This window comes from Myiozetetes cayanensis, unplaced genomic scaffold, assembly GCF_022539395.1.
Source record: "Myiozetetes cayanensis isolate MyiCay16 unplaced genomic scaffold, myiCay2020 scf1, whole genome shotgun sequence".
Taxonomy (NCBI): Eukaryota; Metazoa; Chordata; class Aves; order Passeriformes; family Tyrannidae; genus Myiozetetes; species Myiozetetes cayanensis.
In genome coordinates this window covers 61,081,497-61,104,641 of record NW_026086604.1, presented here as the reverse complement: position 1 = coordinate 61,104,641, position 23,145 = coordinate 61,081,497, and the positions used below count along the sequence as shown (strand labels likewise).

The following is a 23,145-nucleotide window of genomic DNA, read 5'->3' as shown; positions in this document are numbered from 1 at the left end:
GAAAATGAAAAGGAAAAAATAAGAAACTTCCCTTAAAGAATGATATAATTGATTGTGAGGAGCCTCAGTTGCTCGTGACTTTCTTTTGTCAGACAGAGAATTTGTTGGATTCACAATATCTGAGTCAAGACTCCTTCAGTGCATCTGGTGTTTCCCAAGGAGTGAATGTACTGAACTTAAGGAGCGCTGGTGGGTGGGAGTGATGGCTGGGGAGAGGGAAAGCTGGGCTTGCTGCGGGTGGAGGGGGGAGAGTAGTAAGCCTTTCAGAAACGCTGCTAGTGATATACCAGCAGCATTTCTCAGAGCAAATTTATGTTAGGACAAGCTGCTAATCACTGGCAGAAGTGAAAAATAATTGAAGTTCAATGTCTCGTTCTGAAAGATAGCATTTTGGTGGAGAGCTCTGCTTCAGAGTTTTATTCCAGCAATGGTTTTGCCAGGGATAGACCAGCACTGTGACGGGTGTGTGAGGCAGCCCCAGGTGCCCTGCATTCAGCTTTTCTCACCCTGCACACAACATCAGTACCCTGGTGTTTTACAGAGCTCATTACAGTAGTGCAGGTCACTTTCTCGAGTTGTCTTATGGGCTTTCTTTTGCTTGTCTTCCTCCTGGCTGTCTGGCAGAAGTAAGGGATGAATAATACCCACTGCCAGTGACAGCTGCTGTTAAATAACTCTCCCCTTCTGTCCAGAAAAGGGCCATTCACAGAGTAATGCAGGAAAAATTGCTCCAAGAGGTATCCAAGGAAGAGCTCCACTGTTTGCTGTATCTCTACTTTTGTTTGTTCTAATAACTACCTGTCCAAAAAAAAGGTTACCAAACTTGCATGTGCATATACTGTCAGTAGTGCAAGGTCAGGTATGAATGAAAGATGTACAAGAGCAAGGAGGAGGGGTTAGCAGTGTGATCATGAAGTGATTTACTTTGATCCTATGAATGGTTTATCAGTATTACTGCTTTTAATAATATCTTTTCATTCTTTTGCTTCTGACATTGCTGTACCAGTTCAATTAATATTGCCAGGTGTTGGTAAATCTGCATCTGAAATGTTCACTATTTTCACTAGAAAGATAAGATATTTTGGGGGTTTTTTTCAAGGAATCTTTTGGGTTTAGGAGGGCAGAGGGAAACATTTCTGGCAGATGCTTTTCACATGGCTTTAATTTTCTCAAATGCTTATTTTTAGCTGAAGTTAATTGTCTTCACATCCTCTTGGGGTGTGGGAAGGGAAGAAGGGAGGGACATGTTTCAGAACAGTAATTTTTCTAATCCGAAATTGTACCCAAGATAGGTGGGATGAATTGTCCTTTAAAGGGTTCTGTCCTTGCCCACTGGCTACCAAGAAAGGCTAGACATGTAATAGTTCAACAGCCAACTTCAGTAAAATAAACCACATCAGTTAAAAAGAAAGACCAACAAAAGTATAACAATACAATAATTTCCCTAGCCATTTAAGAGAGAGGAAAAGAAATTTGAGTTGAGGTGTCTACATTTCATGTAAATCCAAATTCTCTTTGGACTTGACTCCCCATGGTTTTTCACTTCCATATCTCCACTCATACTAGGAGCAGCATTAGGTATTTTTGCTCAAGACCTTTTTAGAGGCATTATAAGGAGATTAAAAAATGCATGGGCTTTTTTTTACAGAGGATAACCTGGCCCTTTTCAGCTTTGATTGTTTTTTGGTAAACAACTAAAAAGTTAGGCATAGTTCTGTTTTCCCAAAGAAGACAAGGGACCAAGCTGTGTATGAGAATCTTTGCTTAATATCTGCTTTCATTTTAGCTTAATAAGGAAACACATTTCAACAGTCTTTCTCCCCCTGCACATCCCACCAAGATACCTTTCCCCTTGCAAAGTTCTCCTTGCCAAGCCTTCCAGCAGCAAGATGTACCACCATGAAAGTTGCACCCTTCCCCTTCATCTGCCCTCTCCAGGCATGCCTGTGCTATCTCTGATGAGATGGATGTACTGCTTCATTACTGCTGCAAACATGTGGAAAGCATAATTTTCCAATCCTTTATGATGATGGTAGCTACATGGATTTAAATAAGTTGTCTCAGGAAATGAAAATAATGCATTGAGTCCTTTAACTCATTCTGATTGCTAGTTTAATCTACTCCTAATTATCTATAAAATAAACCAGCATATTAACAAAAAGTAGCACACAGTGTTGGAGAAACATCTTTCAAAACAAAGAATGTATCACACCAAGCAGTGTGAAAACCAGTTTCTTCTTACATTATTTAAAATTTCTAAGTTTCTTCTTACATTATTTAAAATTTTATTCCTGTTTTATAATTTCCTTAAGCTTGATAAGAATTCAATGCAAATTCAGGGTTTTTTCTAGGCAGAAATAGTAACCTTGCTGTATTAGCTCTGGCTTCATAATGCATTTTCAAAATCCTAGCAATTTCATTAAATTGAACTGAAATAGTCACAACTTTATTAAGCTTCTCAGGCTTAATATTTTTGAATATTTCATTTTGATTAAGCCAACTGTTTCTGAGAAACAAAACTTGGGAAAAAATATGTGGGTTTGTCCACGTGAAAGCAATTTGGCAATATCTGTTGACTGTTGGATGAGTGTTCATTAATAACAGAGGTACATATTAATCTAAAAACCATGAACATGGGTTCAAGAGCACTGATATAAAGTTAATTTAAGCCTGATATTTCAACATGTTTACAACTTTGCAACTGAAATAACATACTTGCAGTATATTTTTTGTGTTGCTATACATATTACATAGGGATTGCATGAAGCTATACAAGACTGTAATACATGATTTGGCTTGTTATTTTTATCAACACTCTTGGCTTTCTATTTTGAACCTAAAGTCCATGTAGAATTAAAAGCATATTTTACATTGGATGTGCATTAAGGTCTCTGACCTTTGTAATATAGAAAAAATACATCATTCCTTTCTGCTCCTTGGGTAACAACAGCAAATATTAAACACATAGACACACAAAAACTCCAAAATAAACTTATATTTTGATACCTTTTGAGTGTGTTTTCCACATCCAAGAAGGTTATGAAGAAGTGAGCACTGTAAATCTTAGTGAAAACTATCTCAACTCCTGCTTCTCTGAGAGGTGAGATGAACACTTTTCCACATTTGCATAAATAAACACAATAGTAACACCCTAAAATATTTTGTTGTTGTTTTCCAGTAGTTCATATTAAACCTGGACTTCAATATCAATATTTAAGAGTCCTCCCAATTTCTTTGTAGAAATTGGAAAACACTTTAGATACTTCCAATAATGATGAAATGAACTAAAATAATTTATGTATTCTTGCTTTCAACTTTCCATATTTCTGAAATTTTTCTTTGTTCATTGTTAAGAACCTTTAATATTAGCAACCTGTATTTTTCTCCCTATATAGGAAAAAAGCTGTACAGGGATCTACCTATGGCTCATGGGAATCTCCCTGCTTCTTTTTTCTTTTTTTTTTTTTTTTTTGTCTCTCCAGATCATTAAAGACCAGAAGCTACTGGTGATAGTTGGAGGGATGCTACTGATTGATCTTTGCATCCTGATTTGCTGGCAGGTTGTGGATCCTTTGAGGAGGACAGTGGAAAAATATAACATGGAGGTATGTCCTCAAGCCCAAGTAACACTTGGGGTTGCATATCAGTATCTACAGCTTTCTGTAAGACCAAGCTAAAGATGTACTAGGTTATATGAAAGCAAATCAAACGGTATGTTTTGGGGGAGGAATGGAAATTTCATAGGAATGAAATAACTGCAACCAAAAGAAATTGTGTCTGTAGTTGAAGGTGCCACATTTTTGTTACGAATCTGGGAGATTTTATTTGAAAGGGTTGTAAATACAGAAGAGTCCTCTGCTAAGGCTCTCTGTTAGAGTCTGTTGCAATAAATAATAGATTATCAGAACCCATTAGTGGATTTCAGTAAGAGCTCATTCAAGATAAGTGCAGGAGAGGTCACTGCTTAGACTGCATTCTTTGAGGAGATGGACAGGAATTATGTTACCTACTGCTATATTTATTTTTAGGAATTTTATATTCATACACCCATACTGATTGTTCGTATTTTAATGTCGTTCCCGGAAAGGTCACACTTGTGATGTTGACAGGGAGGAGGTAATAGCTTAATGTCAGCTGTACACATTTTCCAGCATTCTGGTTGGTTTCTAGAAGTGGAGCTGAAGTAGAGCTTTTTGGACAAACTGGCAGCAAGAAACAGGGTAGCAGCAATGCAAAACTAGGGGAAAAAAACACTATCTGTATGTAGATTAGCAGTGTTGGAGTTTATTGCCTTCAATGTGGAAACTGGTGATTTCTGAAAGCCAGGTCATACAAGGACAATCTAAAAGTGTTATTCTCTTCTCCAATACTTGGCAATCAGTAAAAAAAAGAATGGGAGTTTTTTTGATTTTAACATTTGCAAGAAAAGATATCCTATTTTACTCCATTGCTTTTACTTTGTTTTTACTTTGCAGTGTAGCTCTGGAATTTTATTAGAAGAAGATTTTAATTTTTATTTGAATGTAATTTGTAGAAAATAACTTAGAACAATGCCTCCTAAACTGCAAGGGTTGCCTTTCAATAAATCATTTTAGAGTCTGAAAAGATATGTCTCAGTCATTCCCTAGAGTTTGAATTTTTTTTTAACGACTTCACAATTAATATGGTTTTCAATAAAAAATGGAAAACGTAACTGAAATTTGTCTTGTGGAGATGCGTCTGCTCTGTGTGTATAGCTTGAAGCCATAGCAGCTTGTTCAGAGCCTTGTTTACATCATTTTGTTCTGACCGTATTGCAACTGATATTTCAATTGTCAGTATTAACAATTTCTCTACTCAACTAAAAACAGACATGAAAAACAGTCACAAAATCCAACTGAAATAATGCTCATTTAGAAGGAATTTTATTTTCTACGGTAGTATAACTAAAGATCCTGATATCTAGTCTTACTAGAATCACTTAAGTGAAATGTCCATAGATAGCAGCAGTAACTGTGAAGTTATCAAACCATAAATACCATATATTTGAGAAAAAATGTTTACTGCAGTTTTAAATTATTGCAATTTCCATCTAACTTTTCAGTGTATATTCCTTGATCATGTAATGTATAACACTAAAAAGTTAGTGAAATTGCTCCATGTTTGGGGCTGACTAGACCATTGGGCTGCACACCAGTTGCCTGAACTTTGTAACAGAAGTGAAATTCTCTGGGAACTATGTAATCCCACGCGAAGTCACATTCAGGGAATGCACACATGAGAATGTTTGATATTTTGAGCACTCAGCATAGAATTGACTTGAACATAGTGTTAAAGCTCTTAGCTATTACTAGAAGTTGTACAGAATGTTTTTTAAGCTAATGGATTTGGGGTGGGAAGGAAATAAAAGTATTATGCAAGCAAGTCATTAAAATATTGTATGTGCATAAAATATGTTTCTTATATAAACCGTGAGGTGAACTGCAATTTGCTTCCCTGAAGCACACCTCTTCAGGTCTAAAAAGCTCCTTAGTAGAAGCAAATGACAAATGCTTTTGCTGCTATTATTATTATGCTATAATATAATTATTATAATATCATATAAATAAATTTTAAGTGCAAGGGTCAATTATTTAGTTGAGTTTGACTGTGCAGGTATTATCTTTTCTGCGTTTGAAGAGTACTTACCACATAGTAAACACTACTGGAGACAGGTTTCTGTTTTAATTCAGGAATACTGTGTAATGTATATTCCTTGCCCCACTTGCCTCTATGAAATAATTTCAAAAGGATTATTTTCCCCAATTAAAGCTAATCCAAGTGATAAAGACTATGCTAATTGTAGGCTCCAAAGTTATGAATGCAATCAGTCATTCTAGCTAATGAACCATTTGAGTGCTGTTTATGAATACCCACTGGCTTCCTACATGATAGTTCTGCCTTTTGCCTACTATCAGGTGGTCCTTTCTTAGTTGTGTCTTCATAAACATGTCAATCAAAGTAACCAAGACAAGAAGCCTAAAAACTGGCAGTGTCCTTTGCTGCTTGCCATTTTTCACACAGTAGTTTGTTTGCATGAATGAAGTAAATTATCAAGAACTTTTTAAAATTTCTTAAATCCAGAATGTAAAAATCCAGGCTCCTTTTCTGGAGTAGTTTGCAAAGTCCAAGTAATCCATGCTTATAAGCGAAGGATAGGCAGTGTAAATCTGAAAATATAAAGGGAAGTGAAGGCTTTTGTGGAGACTTTCTCGCTCTTACAGAAGGTAGAAGTCATATGGGATGTTGGGTCTGTCAATTTTCAGACTTGTCTCTGGTATCCTGACCCCAGATGTATGGTTTCTTTATGAAAAACACATCTGTGGCTGCCATAAGACACCATGTTAAAAGTTTTAATGACTGAACCACAAAGCAATCAGATCTTCCAGTCAGCAGTAGGATGGGTAGTTTATGGTATATGATATATAGACAATAAAATTGCTGGATAAAAGCAAATACGTTAAAGATCAGGCACAAAAAGGTAAAATTTCCATGGCTATATGTTGATCTCCTGAAGAAGAACTGTAAGGTTATCCCTAAGTACATTTCATAGAGTACTGTAGGCTTGATTTTCACATAAAAGCTTGCTGACAAAAAATGCTTCTCAACTTCAAGCAGCAGTGCAAAAATGGGAATTAATCCATAATATTACCCCTATTCATCTGTTTTGCTAGTTGCACTGGCTGTAACATTTCTCCTTTTTCTAATTTTTCAGACCAGTGGAGAGACCAACCGCTTTTTTTTCCTCAGTAGGTTCTTCCTAGCCTGAACTAGGAATTTGCTTTTTTCAACATAATTCACTTTTTTTTTTTCATAATCAAAATGCTCTGCAGTTATGATCAGATCTCAACTAGGTTCCTGCCAGACTAGGTTTCTCCTAGTCGTATGACCTGGAGTGTATCCTTCCTCTCTGTCTTGCTGTCTGGGTTCTTGGGCTCGACGGCCCATGAGGAATTATGGTGCTTCTGTGTATGCAACTGTGCAAGAGCTTTGCCCAGGTAGCAAGGCTTTACCATCTTTTCCCAACCATCTGGATCTTGTCCTGGCTTCTTAAGAAGGCCATGTTTATGTGCAAGGGTGCTCTGTCTGGTTTTCTCCTACTGCCTAATAAATTTTACCTGTTTCAGTCAAATCTGACAGATTTGAGCAGATACAGCTTTTAAGGACATAGCACTGCAACAGATTTGATGGAAACAGCCAGCTGTGTGGAGGAGAAATTCTGGTAATGTCTCCCCTAAGAGAAGGGTCACAGAGTGAGTTTATCCCTTTGTCTAAAACCAGACATTTTAAATGACCCAATTCAGGGGAGCTTCACTCTTAGACGAAGAGAATCCAGCCACAAGACAAAAATTAGTTAGGAAACCAGTTTGCTCTAATTTCAATTGCTCAGCTGCATTGGACTGAAACCACAGTCTGAAATAGCAGAATCCTTCACAAAGTGGAGCCTGCACAAAGTGCAATAGCCGTATCGTGATTCATTTAGGTACTTAGTACTGTTCAAGGGTCTGTGTGTAGACATACAGGCACACTCACCTCTTGTTCATAATACAGTGGTGTAATAACTCTTTTACTCTACAGTTTAGCTTGAAAGCCTCTGACTGGCTTATCTTCTCCCAACACAAATATCAATGAAACAGATTGAATCTCTGTGGCCATGGGAGATAGAAAATGGTAGCATTTAATAAATAATAACTTGTATACCAGGGGAGATGGACTAGATTTTATAACTCCCGAGGTAAAAAGATCTTGCATTAGTGTTAGATTCAATAAAAGTAGTACCTTGCACACTGGATTCTACAATATTTTTTGTAGAATTTTAAAACCTGTTAGTCCAGTGCAGCAGCCTTTCCATTCTTTGACATCTTAGTACCAGTTATGGAGTTATCTCTGCAATGTTTCCTATTATGCATTCTTATGACAACAATATCAATATTTAAAAGTTAACTTCATTCTGGTATCTGGAATTTAATGTTTCTAGTATTTAATGTTTCACACTGGAATACCCAACCTTATATGAGGGCATCGCAATAACAAAAATGCCAATACGCAGGAAAGATTGAGTATGCCAAGCCAGCATCAGAGTAGTGCAGTATGTTAAAGAAAAATCAATTCAAATTACCATATTAATAATTTCTGTGAGTGTGACAGAATTCCTGTGCATTCCAAGTGTATAACTATGCTGTTGGATACATATTACTGACCAACAAGCCAGAAGGCCAGCTTTGACTGATAAATTGAGGGAGTCATAAACATCGCAGAAGAAAAAAATGTCTATGTAAACTAGACGAATGTGCTGCTCAAACTAACTCATTTGGTAACTGCTTTGTAATTCAACAGATTAGAGAACCCATAGACAGAGAATTAACCCTTTATGTCATTCTGAATAGCATACAGAATATGTCCCAATGTCTTGGTATCTGAAGGAGTTTTCTGTAGCTGCAAATATATTTTCTTAGTTTTCATAGCTTTGAACAAGCAACAGCCAAAAAAGAGCAGTAGACAGGTACTCAGGCTTCAGAAAAGGGAACAATACTAAACTGAGGAGAGACTAAAGAGGACATTGTAGAGAGATAAATCTTTGTGGGTGGTCTAGAGATTATTAAGAATGTCATGTTTAAGACGCAGAGTAAATGCATGCCACACATCGAGGAAGACTTGAAAAAGAAGAGACTCAGCATGACAAAGCAGCAGGAAGACATCCTTCAAATAAAAACAAAGTTCTATCCAAATGAGGAAATTAGACAGGATCATAAAATCTTCTAAGTTAAATGTAGAAGATAATAAAGAAGTCTAAATAAAAACCTTGCAATGAATGAAAAATTACTAATAAATCTTTTTGTAAATACTGGTAGCAGGAAGTTTGCCAGGGAACCTTTGGAACAATATTTGATCAGAATAGAAGAGCATTACTTGCAGAAAACAAGGCCATCCAGAATGATTAAATGATTGCTTTGCTGCTAGAACCCTTCTGATGAACTCACTGAGAAGTGACTGGAGTTGCTGGTGGGAATAGAGAAGCTGATTAAAAATAAATCACTGCAAAAATATTATATTCTCCTAGGCTTTCTAAAGTAATTCAAAGGAGCAATAGTCAAACTACTGACGACAGTATGTAATCATTAGCTCAGGACTGCTTTGATATCTGAGCAAAATGTTGCAATGTCTTGCCACATTTTCAAGACAGAATGGAAACCTCAGACTTTTAAGTTAAAGTCTGTAGTAGGCCACCTTATAAAAATTTTATTCAGGAGTAGAATTAGTAATTGATATGCTACATTGAGGAGGAGTTGACATGGAACTTGTGAAGGAACATGTCATTAAAACTTATTGACATCCTTTGAAGAAGCCAGCAAACATGTGAATAGAAGTTGACACAGCCTGTTAGGTCTCCAAAGAGGACTCATCAATTTCTTTCGTCAAAGGCTCTCATGGAAATGAAATAACCATGGAATAAGAGAGAAGCCCTGAAATGGGTATTACATTCTTTAGAATAAGGAAACAGAATTAAGAAATAAATAACAGTTCATTTTCTAGTAAGGAAAGATGTAGGCAGTAGAGTACTTCAGAACAAGTTCCAGTCTTTTTGCTGGTACCTGTGTTGTTTGGTGGAAGAGAAGGTGAATGACAAGATGACCACATTTTAGTGGTTATGGTAAGTTATTTCAGAAAATAAAAAAGAGGGATGATTGTGAAGAATTCTGGACAGACATTGCTAAGCTCAACGTAAAGTGGAATTCTCTTTCCTTATTGCAGCTGCAGCAGCAAACCTAAGGGTTTCTCTCTCATAACTGAGATGTGATGTAAAGAATACTCAGCAAGGAGTGCATATATTAGGTGTGATAGAAAAGGAAGGGTAAAAGCTTGTCCAAGGTAAGCACAGTTCTATACCCTCATGGACTAGTTAACTAAGAGCGAGACCATCAAATATAAAATTTTTCCTTTGGGCAGACTTTTGTCTTGTAAAATTGATTTGTCTCTACATTTTTAAATGAAAGTTATATGAAAATTTGGGTTCACCTGCACAAATGTAGATTTTCTCTTCAAAATTCATCTTCATTAATGACACTGCTGCTGTAGGAACTGGAAAATACCCTGGTCCAAAATTATGTATAGAGTGAAGGGTGTATGTGTGTGTTTGTATACACATGATAAAAATGTGGGAGTAACAAAGGTATGAAATTGGTAAAGATGTCTATTTCAAATTCATGTGCTCAAGTAAATTTATGTAGATTCTTCGCCATTTTGAAACAATCAGATCATGTTCTTTTCTCTTTCTGCATATGTATATGCAGAAACAGATGTGTTTATGGGGTGTTGTTTACATTGTGCTGTTGAGCTATTCAGTCAGCTAACAGCTGGATTGGAGAGAACTTTGTCAAATGTGTAATATGAAATGAAGAATTTAATTGGCTGAAGTAGTTTCTGGGGGTGTTCAGCCTAATGCAGGTCAGAGCTTGTTAGTCAATTTGTTCTCTAAATATCATTACACCCATCTGTTTCCCCTACTATTTTTTAAATAAATTTAATTTCTTTCCTTCCAATTTGAAGTATTACAGACTGTGGGAGCCAAATGTCTCCTGAAATCTGTAGCCTGCTTTAAAATCCTGCCACTGTAGTTCACAGCGGGTGGCCACCAGCAGTAGCTGAAACTAAGAACTCTTACTTGCATCTGCTGGGACCCACCAGTTGCTTGCAGACGTTCCAGAGGAGAGGAAAATGAATGGCCATTAAAGTCAGCTCTAAACCTTCCACCAGCCCAGAGGATCTACAGCAGGTCCAAAGAAAGAGTAACTATTAAAGAGTAAAAACTGATTTACTTCTTTTTCTCATTTGACATCAGTTTCCAAGGAAACAGAACAAAACGTGAGAACTGGGAGCCAGCAGCTGAGATTGACTCAGCTGGTGGCTAGTCCTGCTTCTGTTCCCATGGAAACACATATCAAATTGGCAAAAATAAAGAAATAGGGCAGGGTCAGTTCCAAAATGGCAGGATAATGGCTGCTGCCTCAGCTACTTAAAAAGATGAGGCTTGCTGAAATTTATTCCTCTTCAGTATGCAAATCCAATTTTAGTTTTGCCTTCATTATTCACTTCCCAAAAAGCACTACTTCCCAACCTCAGGAATGTAGGAACCACTGCCATTGACAAGACTTGTAATTCCTCTTGTCCAACAGCTTGTTTAAAACAGTGACTGGCCCAAATACCTTCAGAGGTGGATGATAGAAGTGTGTACTGCACATTTGAGAGTTTATCTGTCATGCTTGAAATTTCAGCCACGATTCATAATGAGTAGTGACTTGAAATGTATGGTTGAGTGTATCTCGTAACTCTTTTATACCCTCACTAGTTGAGCACTTTTCTTATTCCCATAAATGTCAGGGGTTTTGACTCTTCTTAACTTTGCACAGTTCAGTGTAATTGCTAACTAGGCAATGTGTGAAGAAGTTCCTTTTTCACTTTTGGAAATGTTGTTTTTCAATCTCAGTGAACATACATTATTTTTCTTTTAGGGAAAAAAGAGATGAATCTTCCACATCTCCTTTTACAGTACCAGTCATTACTATGTATTTGCGTGTTTGCAACATTATTTTCCTTTTTTCTCCTTGGTAGGTAGTCCCAATCATATTAAGCTCTTTTTCCTATGACATATATAAAGCATCCTTTTTAGCTAGGATGACTAATATTACATATTTTAGAAGATCTGTGTAATGTGTTTTATCTATTATTCATCCTCTTTCTTATATTTAGTGTATTATTTTTCACTATTGCGCACGATTGAACAAAATTTTGGACTTTATTGTCAAAGCGATTCCCAGATCACTTTCATGAACTAATTATGACATATAACATATAAGCAGTTTCACTGGTTTTAGGTGAAAATGGCATTACAGTTACTGAAATCAAATTCTATTTGTCATCATATGGCCCACTCAGTTACTCTCCTCACACATTTTTAGACTCAATTAACTTCAGTATTTTTGTCTGCATATTTTCATGCTTGTGCTGTTAAGCAACACTGATCTTAGTATGGAATTATGGTTCTTAGAGTGGAAGAATTATTCTGGAATATGGAAGCATGATAGCGGAGGAGTTTTAAAATACAATTATTGTTACTTGTGCCACAGTTATGTAGTCACACTTCTGGCATGTCACTGCTGCTTTGTGAGCACTTTGCTGTAGCTCCTTCAGTTCTGAGGACTTTGCTACCGGAGGCACCCAACAGGACCCATCCTTTCAACTGCATTTGGAAACTCAGATTATTATTCTCCCTTTGGGAATTCAAGGTATAATCCCTAGTTCTAAGTGAAATTAGTCTGTTGGGTGAAATGAAATCAGATGCCAGAATCTAACACCAGGAAGTCAATACATAAGCACAGATTAAAGCAGTCATTTACCTCTTTTGATGAGGGTGTAGAATACACAGTTTTGGTTATACCCACATGGTGATAAACTGGTCCCAGTCCATGTAACTAGGACATAGACTGAGTGGTTATTCCTCACTTTAAACTTCAAATACATAGGATACAATCAGTCAGATTTATTTCTCTGAAACCTAAACCCAGATCCAAAGTTAACACTGATTTTGTGCACCCTTAAAAGGCTGCAAACAGCTACAGAGTTGGTATAGGACAACACTGATGATTTCGGTCAATTAGAAACTGACTACCAAATAGCAACATACCTGGCTTTAGAATGTTTCAGCATTTGTTAAAGCAGTGCCTGTAAGACTGCAAGCCATGGGAGCTACCAGGTCACCAGCTTGGCTAGGAGTTTTACTTTAATATATGGACACATTAACGAGTGTTTAGAAGCTCAACTCCTCATGTACTTTCCTTTCTCTTTCAGAGAACTTGAACTGCATATTGAGTGTCCAAATTTACAGGCTTTGTAATCTAGACAGGAACATTTTTTGCTCTTTTGTCAGTAATTTGCGTTTTCTTAATATCAGAAGCAAGAAAGACAATAAAACTCTCTCTCCAAATTTTAAATCACCAAAACCTGATTTAAAAAACTTCCAGAAAACAGACTCTAGGTACTGATTAATCTTCCTTTTTGCATCCTATCCTGTTCAATCCTTTCTAGTATTGTAACATCTCTCTTGTTTTCTGGAAGCAATCACCACTGTATAAAGAAAAACAGATTTTAATGCTTATTTCAGAAAGCAGATGCTGATGTGGATGAAACAAACCATAATGAATTACTCCAAGAATATTCTGAGGCTGCAATAGAGACCAATAAAATCTCACTCTGAAGATGGAGAATCCTGCATTAAAATACCTATTTAGGATAACAAATTGTCTAATGTAATTAATACTTCTTCTGGGGGAAGAATAGTCCCTTGTTTCTTCAAATGTTTAAATAGGTTGATACTGAAAAGGTACAACATAGTATCCTGGTACTTCTTTGAAACCATTCTTTCAGTCATAAGCAATTTTATGGAGAAGGCAAGCCTCAGCTCATATTATGAGTAAAACTAGTAAGTATTGTTCACCTGGAATGTCCTGAGTTTTGGCCAAGACATTGTACTGGAATGGATTAATGGCAGCCATTAGTCCTGTTGTCATCCTGGAGAAGCAAGCCATTGAGTCACCTACCTCAAGATCTTTATGCAGTGCTTGATCAACCAAAAGGTGCACATTGCCTTTGCACTGAAATCACTTCAATGCTGCTCAAACTTAAAAGGTACTGATGTACTTTTACTTACACGTGAAGTACCAGGTGGTGGACATCTGATTGTAGCATATCCAGGGAGATGTGGGACCCAGGGAGAACTAGCTAGACAGCATGGGCGCACACACACAGGCAATAAGCAGATTGTGGAGTGCTGCAAACTTAACCCAAGTAAAATAGACTTTGTGCAGCTGGGGAGAGGCCTAAAGAAGATGACTTGCATGACCAAAGCCATCCACTTTATGTCTATGCACTACAGGTCATTTCACTTCTGTCTTTAGTTCTCCTGGATTCCTCATTGTTACCAAGTTCTCTTACAGAGCAACATTCATAAGCAAGGTACTATATTTGTGCCCAAACCTTGAAGGCTCTGTCGTACCCTGACAAAGGAATGCAGTCACAGTTGTTTAGACCTTATCATCTGCAAAACACAAATACAATGTATTTGGATATTAAAATATAGATATATTTTGAAAATTGTTTTTAAAAAAAGGTGCTAGTGCCCACACAGGATATTTACTGCAAGTGCCTTGGGCCATTCTCTCTTGAGTTTCCCATATGGTAGTAAATCAGAGCCTTTATATGCCTATATTATGTAAGTAAAGCTTGCTTTGCTTTAGAGGGTAAAGTTAGTTCTTCTCTGATAAGCATATTCTAAAATTTAAATGGATATTTCAAATGTAAGTGAGAAAAGCGGTTGGTTTTTTTTTTGGATTTGCCAAACATGAGAATGAACTTTTCTACAAAAACTGCAGATTATCACAAATCTCCTCACTCTTACAAAAGCAAGGATTGTTTCTCAATTAGCTTTCTCCAGCATCAACATCCAGCAGAATGTGTTTATGCATATGCATTTTTATTTTGAAATGTCTTTCTGTACATGCTCTCTGTGGATAAAAAAGAAGCACATAATAGCTGTTAACCACATTGTTAATGAGGCCAATATGCATTAACAATACTTCAATGGCATATGTATTTTTTAAAGCTACAAAATGGAGGATATCTTGCATTTTAATGACTTCAGTCACCCTGAAGTCTACTTTCCTAATCATCTTTGTTCTCATTCCACCAGCAGCTGTAATACGGGCAGTGCATGCCTTCCTTCCATGCTTCTCTACCCTCCTGTAATGCTTTCTCCTGCCTGTGTCCCTGAACTCTCATGCTTACCAAATCTTACCTCATGCTCATTTTCACCACTATGATCTGCAGGTCATTCATAAAACTGACTGTGTGAAAGGACATCTTAGGTCAGATCAGCTTTAGATCGCTACCCACACTTGAGCAACTATTAAAGAGTGGTAATGACCTAACTGCAGGTCACCATGGGTCAGGAGTAAGCAGAAGAAATGAAGAATGGATGCAGATGTGATGATTTTCCAAAGGAGGTACTAGCCTTATGTTTTTGTTAAGAATGCTCAGATGGCTCAGATCCAATCATTCATTTTTTCTTTAAAGAAAGATTTATCAATTGCATATCAGCCATGAGCTACACAGGTTGGTATCGATGTGGTTTTGCACAGTCAACCTGAGGCTTCCTAGTAAGACCTGATTTAATGGTTGTAGTAAGACCTAAATATAAATGCTTACTAACTTAGTTATATGGAAGAGGTGGAGCAAGTTCCTAGTGAATGAGGGTGCCTCGTAAGGGGCAAGACCCACTCCCCACAGCTGTAGCTGCCAGAGAGCTTTGTCCTGTTTTTTTTGGTGGTGCTAAGCAACAGTCTTTTCACCAGAAAATGCTGAGACTTCATTCTATTGTCATCATTGCTTCTCACCTTAAATCCAGCAATGTCGTGGAACAAGTGTTTCGATTTTTCACTTGCATTTAAAGAAACAGTGTTGTATTTTAGATATCCTGAAAACTCGTATAAGCCATCCTAATTTTTCTCATGTAATTTCTGCTATAATATATAACTTCCTTATTATGACTATGCTATAAGGCAGTCTTGGCTATCTCAAATAACATTTTGGATTTAAGTGATTGGTGTACTTATTTCTTTAGAATTCCCATTTTTACTCAACAGTTTCCATTCACTCTGAGATATTTGCATCTGTGACCCAAGTAAGCATTTTTGAGAATTTTAGAGCTCCGAGAATCTTTCAAAGCAGTTGATAGTTCCTTTATTACTTATATTATGTGAGGTTAGAGTTTATAAGGCTAGAATCCTCATTTTATGGAAATACCTTGCTTACAGTTTAAAATCATCATGTCTGATTTTTTTTGTTAAGAAATGAAATATTGTGTAATTCGTACTGGTGTGGAAGAGTCTCTTCTAATGTATTCAGAATTAGATACTCCAAAAGACACATATTTGTGAAAAAAAAATGCTCCTCTAAATATTTAATTTCAGTATGCTGCATATAGATGTACATGTATGTGTATGAATGAGTGTTAATAGATACATATATTTATATTTAATGTTTTGATGATATTTCAGTTCTGGTATCTGGTCAGGGATAATTCAGATGACCAAATGTCCAATTAAAGAATTTTTTTTTATTATTATTTTTTCTGTTCATGTGTTTTTCGAAGAAGCACAGAGCATGGAGTCTCTCTTGTTTTATGGCAGTCTTGAAGGTGTGAGCTCCTAGCTTATGTCAGTTTTCAAGAGTCTCTTATGGAATGGTAGAGGACCCAAAGATAATTAAAATGATCCATTTGTTGTCTGGATTGTGGTAGGTGAAAGCTGGATATTCCTTCTGTTATTTATTTCTGTGTGATGGTTACTTCTCTGCAGAAAAGGAGTTTTTGATTTAATAGCTCTGACTGGACCTCTCTCATTTTGTGGGACTGCTGCAAATGAAAGCGGAACAGTACACCTAGGACCTAAATTTGTGGAGCTAATGATAGAAAGTTCCATTTACTGTGGAATTTCTGTTTGCAGTAATACCATGGAGCTAGCATGTAACCTTGTGCAGCCGGTGAAAGCACAAAGAAAATTTCTTGCTGCCAAGGCGGAGGTGTTCATCAGCTTTGCTATATAGGTTGAAGGCACACATCTTCAATGCTTTCTTTGCAGTCTCATCCTACAATAATGCTGTGAGCAGTTTAAAGCTAAAGTTTTGTCATATTCTTTATTTGCATACATTAAAATAGAAGAAAGAGCAGCCAACTAAAGCACTATGGAGAAACATTCAGGATGGAAATGTATGTGTGCTGGCAAACCATCAAAGAACATTATAAGAAATGGCATTACAAAGGAATTAGGCTGGAATAAGATGGAAGAGATCACTGTGGGGGAAACAGTGTGATAATTTGGATATTCTTTCCCTATTTTCCAGTGTTTGGAGGTTTTTTAATAAATTAATAAAATTTTAATTAATATAAAATGAGATCCATATCAGAAATGATCAGAGTAGTTATTTAAACTGTTAAAATAATGACCTTTGACAAGTCATTTCCACAAGTCCCTATAACACTGATTTCATAAATTGAAATCTCAAGCAAGATTTCTGGTTTAAGTAAAAATGAAATGATAGGTGAAACTGAGTGTAAATAAATGTCAGGTGATGGCTAGATCTGGATAAAATAGCACCTAGTTATAAGAAAATACCATCCTAATGCACAGTAGGAGTCAAAAGGCAAACCAAATGTAAGGAATTATAAGAACAGAAGTAGGCAACAAAATATGAAGCAATATTATACCAGTGTTTAAATCCAGAGTGGAGTTATACCTCTACTGTGTACAATCCCAACACATTTCCTTACTTTCAGGAGATGGAAAACACACAGTTATGCAGAGCCTTGAAAGTGCTGAAGAGGCCCCATCCAAGGAACAGGCTACGATCACTTCTGTCTAGAAGAGAGATGGATGAGGACAGGGAAGTATAAAATCTTCAGTGGCTTAGAAAAATGTGATTAGAAGTGATCACACATAGTCTATTCCAATACAAGAGCTAAGGAGAATGAAGTGGAACTGGTAGGTTCAAAGAAGAGACAACACATACTGCAGATGGAGAACTTTTTCTGCAAAGTGTTGTCCATCCTAAGTGTTTACAAAGGATTTAATGAGCAACTTTTTCACACACATCAGTGAAGGCTATCTTGAGGTGTTAAATAAGAAGATATGACCTCACTCTGAAGAAATCATTGAGCGACAGAATATTCTAGAGAGTTTTTTCTCTGTGTTGGGCCTTTTTCAGATCCTTCACTAGGGAAGGGATAGTTTGGTAGGACTTGAGACACGTATTAGGCTAGATAGGTTTTTGTGAGTAAGTACACCTCTTGTTATATGCATCAGCTATGCAGAGAGGAAATGCCTTTGTAATTCTTTAATCCTCTTGACATTTGACATTTAGTTTTATTTCTGGGTTTTTTTAATGTTTTCATGGAATAGAGGTGTTCTGAACAAACTGAAGAGAGCACCTCTAAACTTTGATGGAAGAACATTTAGAGTGTAATTCTCAACACCAGGTTCCCTGAATTCTTTTCTAAGTATGTCACAATATCATATTTTTAGAGCACTTGATAGTAGTGATAAAATGGGAAAGCATGTTCTTCTAATATGTCATAAAGAGGAAGAGATCTCCAGTGTTTACCCGGTTTTCATTTAATTCATACAAACTGACTCCTAAAAAGGAAACCGAAGTTAAGAACTGAAAAACAGAATTATAGAATTGTTGAGACTGGAGGGGATCTCTGGATATTTTCTGTTCCAATAACCCCTGCTTAAAGCACGATCACTTTGTCCAAGACCATGTCCAGTCATGTTTTGAATATATCCAAATGTGGACTCTCTACAACTTCTCTGGGCAACATTACAGTGTTCAGCCACCCTCATCATAAAAAAAAAAAAAAGCTTTCTTTTCTAGTGTTTAATAGGCACTTCCTGCATTTCCATTTGTGCCTTTTGTTCTTTCATTGAATACTGCTCACAAAAGTCTGGCTTCATCTTCTTTACTTCCTCCCATTCTATTTTTATGCACATAAAATTCTATTTCTCTAGAGCCTTCTTGACTACGGCAAAACCCCAGCTCTCAGCCTCTCCTCATGTCAGATGCTCCAATAACTTGAGCATTTTAATGCTCTATTCCTGTACTCAATCCAGTATTTCCTTGTCTTGTTGCTATGGGATTAGGAATCCCTAGCTTGGTCACAGTACTCCAAATATGATCTCACCAGGGCTGAGTAGAACAGAAGAATCACTTCCTTCAGCCTGCCTGTGACACTTTTCCTAATGCAAGGGATCACTGCTATCTTACAGGCAACTCAGCCTCTGCCAGGACCCCCAGGACCTTTTCTGCAAAGCTATTTTTCTGTCGAACCCCACCCAGCCTGTATGAGTGGGTGTCTGTGATTCTTCATTCCCGGGGTGTAGAACTTGGTATTTGTCTTTGCTCAGGAGATTCCTGTGAGCTCAGATCTCCAGCTTGTTGCCATTCCACTGAATAGCAGAACAACTGTCTGGAAAAATCCTTCAACAGTCTGCTATCCTGTAATCCAGTGTTGTTATCATGCTGTTTGTCTTGTTTCTTCCTTCCAGGATCACAAACTTCACTGTCTCGTGGTCACAGCAGCCAAAACTGTCACCAACCTCCTCCATCACTTCTGCCTTTTTTCTGGGTCCAGAAGAGTAATTCCTGTCATCAGATTATCCATCATCTGTATCAGGAAGTTCTCATCAATACAATCTACAAAACACCAGGATTTGTGGTTTCTTGTGTTGTATTTCCAGGATATATCAGGGCTGTTAATTCCCCCAGGATCTGCAAACATGAAGCTTTTTCCTACTGTCTGAATATGGCCCCATCAGCTTCTTCCTAATTGGGTGGTCAGTAGTAAATACTGACCACAACATACCCCACTTTGTTCTGACCCCTAGTTTTAACCCCTAAGGCCTGGACTTATCATCCATCCGAGGGGAGAACCCAATGTATTCCTGCTCCTGTCTCATGTAATAGACAACTTTCCCTTTTTCCCCCCACAGCCTATTCCTTCGTATTTATCTGTTGCAACATTCCAGTCATGGGAGCCTTCCTACCACATCTCTGTGACTCCAGTGAGGGTGCAGCCTTGCAAGTGCATACATACCTCTTAATCCCCCTGGTTTTCCTCCATGCTGCATGCATACATTTATGTACAGGCCCTTCAAAGAGATGCTCCATCATGCTGACTTCCCAGAAGAAGTGTGAACGCTTCCCGCAGTTTCCTGGCGAGCAGAAGTTTCCACCTGGCATTTGCATATATACGCTTTATGTGGGCTTCCTTCCATCCTGTTTTGTTGTTTTAAAGCTTTTTCTTGTCTACCTCACCCTGACTAGTCTTTCACTGTTCAAGAAAAAATCAGTGACCTACTGCCTGTATCTGGTGAAATTATCAAATACCTGTGTTTCTGATAACTCTTCCATGCTTCACTGAACTTAACCATGCTTCACTGACTTTCAGAAACAGAAGTGCTGTGTGAAAGCCAAAGGCTTCCAAGGTTCAGTACAAATATGTACAAGGTCTTCTTGCTCCCTACAACTGCCTGATAGGAGGTTATAGTAAGGCAGGGGTCAGTTTTTTCTCGCAAGTAACAATCAATTGGACAAGAGGAAATGGCTTCAAGTTGAGTCCCTAAAGGAGAAGTTTAGATGGGATATTAGGAAAAAATTCTTCACTGAAAGGGTTGTCAAGTACTGGAACAGGTTGCCCAGAAAAGTTGTTGAGTCATTTTCCTTGGAATTGTTCAAAAGGTGTGTGGATGTGGCACTGAGGGACATGGTTTAGTAGTGAACTTGGCAGTGCCAGGTTAACAGTTGGACTCAGTGATTTTACAGGTCTTTTCCATCCCAAATGATTCTGTGATTCTAATTATTGGACAGAAAATCTAATTTCCACAAATTTTGTTAATAAATTCTAAATAATGGCATTTTTTTTAAGTCTGGTCACCTATGATTTAAAAAAAAAAAAAAAAAAAAAAAAGTGCTCCTAGAGGAACAGGTGCATGCAAGAAATGTTGGTTAATTAAAAGAAACCTGAAAACCCCTGTTATTAAAGAAGTTGAAAAAAGTATAACTTTCTTAATTTTGCAGAACCGATGACAGGAGGATATATGATTACTCTGTCTATATTTCATGGATATTATATACCAGGAGGGGAGATGAACTATTCAAACTGTGTGTCAGTGCTGACACATGAGAAAAATAGTTAAAATTGATCGTAAGTGAACAGACACTGGAGTAAGACTACGTTTCTAAAGCACTAGTTTAGCTGAAGATCTAGAATTGTCTTCTTTTAGGGGAGCAATGATTTAACATTTAAAATTCAGAGTTTAATAATAATATGAAGGATCTTATATGATGTGTAGACTGGAGCCATGTTTCTGTGTTTAGGAATTGGTCCCAACATTTTTACAAAAACCTTGTGAGAAAGGCGTGCAGTCCTTTTATTTTCCAGTTAAATGTTGGTTAGCTTCATCTGGATTTTGTGACTTTTTTCAGCCTCAAATGGCTAACACAAGAGAAAGAATACCACAGCTATCACTGCATCTTCTTTAAAATGGTTCATTTGCCTCAGGCTTTAGGATTTAGCTGTAATGAAGATGAAAGATTGATGGCTGACTGCTGACCTACTTTGAGGAAATGAAAGAGCAGGTGGCATGCTGCTGACTAGGAAAGTAAAAGACTGCACTAAATGCAGGGAAATAAAGCATGGCTAAATAAAATCTATTTTAGATCCCAGCTTCTTTTCAGTAGCCCAACACAGAATAATACACATCTGGAAACCTCAAACCCTCTTTGATATCTCTGTGTGTGTAAATATATTTAACCTATTTGAAATAGTTATTTTCATTTTACATAAGAAGGCTCTATGAGTTACTCTTAGGGCTCTGAATGTATCAAACTGTCACAACGTATTGTAGAAACTAATAGGAAAAGCTAGACAAGGCAAATTGCAAAAAAATGTAAGGCTCAAAGTGTGACAGATGTGTCAATGCTTGTAACAAATTGTTCCCCAAGTTTTATTTAACCTTTGGCAAAAGAGAAACATGTTCATCTAAACTCAGAATTAAGGTGCTTTCAACTGTGTGACAGAAATGTTTAATAGTTGGTGACAACCAGTCCTTCAGCAAAGAGCTGCCACCTTTTAACTGGGAGCAGTGTACTCTAATTTGTATCAGGGACTTCATACATGAATCACAAAAAGAGACTAAATGAAAACATTTTTAGTTTCTTGTTAGCAGTCTTGTGTTTGAAGCAAACTAGTAGTACATTGGGGAATGAACCTAATGTTGACCATCAAGTAGGTTTGCAACTTCTCAAGTTTATAGAGAATGGCATAATTTTTAAGCTAATTGCTTTCATTACAAAGCAGTTATCTTCTATGTTTTGGAGCAGTTAGAGAAGAAAAGAGCTATATTGTCTATTGAATGGGAAATGGACTGAGATGCAAGACAAGAGACTGAGTTGTGATTATCCTCCCATTACCTCTTGCATTTCTGCACTTCCAAAGGCCCTTATTAACTACAGTGTCATGCTGACATCCTGAAGTGAAAGGAAATATTACAAACTAAGAAGGTCCCTCTATATTCAGCTTCACATTGCAAAGGACCCTAGGATGTCTTTTAAGACATCTAATTCTCATTCCTTTGGAGAAGAGTCAAAGGTGTGTGCCACTTGGAGAATACCTGAAGGTGTGTTGCTCTGACTTTTTCTGCTTTAGTAGATTATTATAAAGGTCCAAGAGTGTGATAAAAGGCACCTTTGTAGATCTTTACACTCTTGTTCTTTTACATGGAGAGCTTTTAGTTTAGTCTTTGGGTTCAATTCAGACATGGGAGATACCAAGCTATTAGGCTGTCCAGTCTGTAACTATTTCCAAGACCATTCTTTTTTTATTACGTCTGGGATAAAGCCTGATTTTAGTGTCTGACATTTATCCCATATTGTGAAAGAGCTTACTAAGTCATAGTCATTTTTGTAGTGCCTTCCTTTGTTTCCCTTCTTTGAAAGATGAGGCAGCTAGAGAAAATAGCCACATCATTTTGGTGTTATTCAAACCCTAAGAGTGATTTAGAGGGATAAAGGGGAAAAACATGTATTTGTGTATCAGGGCAAGTTCCAAGTGTAGGTGCTGAACCTTTTTTTTTATCTTCTTAGTCTGTAAAACATTCTAGCTAGAAGAAAATTAGCAAACATTACGTATATGTATCCTGTAAAGGACAACATTTAATTTCTTTTTTTTTTTTCTCAAAAGAAGTTTGCTTTCCAAGTTGTATTAATGACTATGGGTGTGGTTGCCTTAGGGTGTAAGAACTGTACCATCAAGACTTCTTTTTCTCTGGTTTTTTGATCTACCTCACCAGGTGCCTGGTAGCTGTTCATACAAAGCAAACTTGATTGCTTGCAATCCTGCAACCCACCTCATAGACTCTCCACCACATGTTTGCACCATATTCAGCTCACTGAAAATATAGCCTTATATGAAGCTCCACATAAAAGCTATAGAAAGAAGAAAAAATTAGTTACTTTTAT

General features: G+C 37.1%; 1 protein-coding gene across 2 annotated transcripts in view; it reads left to right on the top strand.

Annotated features, from left to right (window-relative positions):
* GABBR2 (gamma-aminobutyric acid type B receptor subunit 2) overlaps positions 1-23,145 on the top strand; it is a 467,784-nt gene that overhangs the window by 329,961 nt on the left and 114,678 nt on the right. The window contains exon 13 of one of the 2 annotated variants that reach the window (XM_050330888.1): positions 3,483-3,605. The exons of the other annotated variant lie outside the window; for it this stretch is intronic. Within the exon in view, the coding sequence (XP_050186845.1) occupies positions 3,483-3,605 (123 nt within the window). The remainder of the gene's footprint in view (positions 1-3,482; positions 3,606-23,145) is intronic. 2 annotated transcript variants of the gene reach the window in all.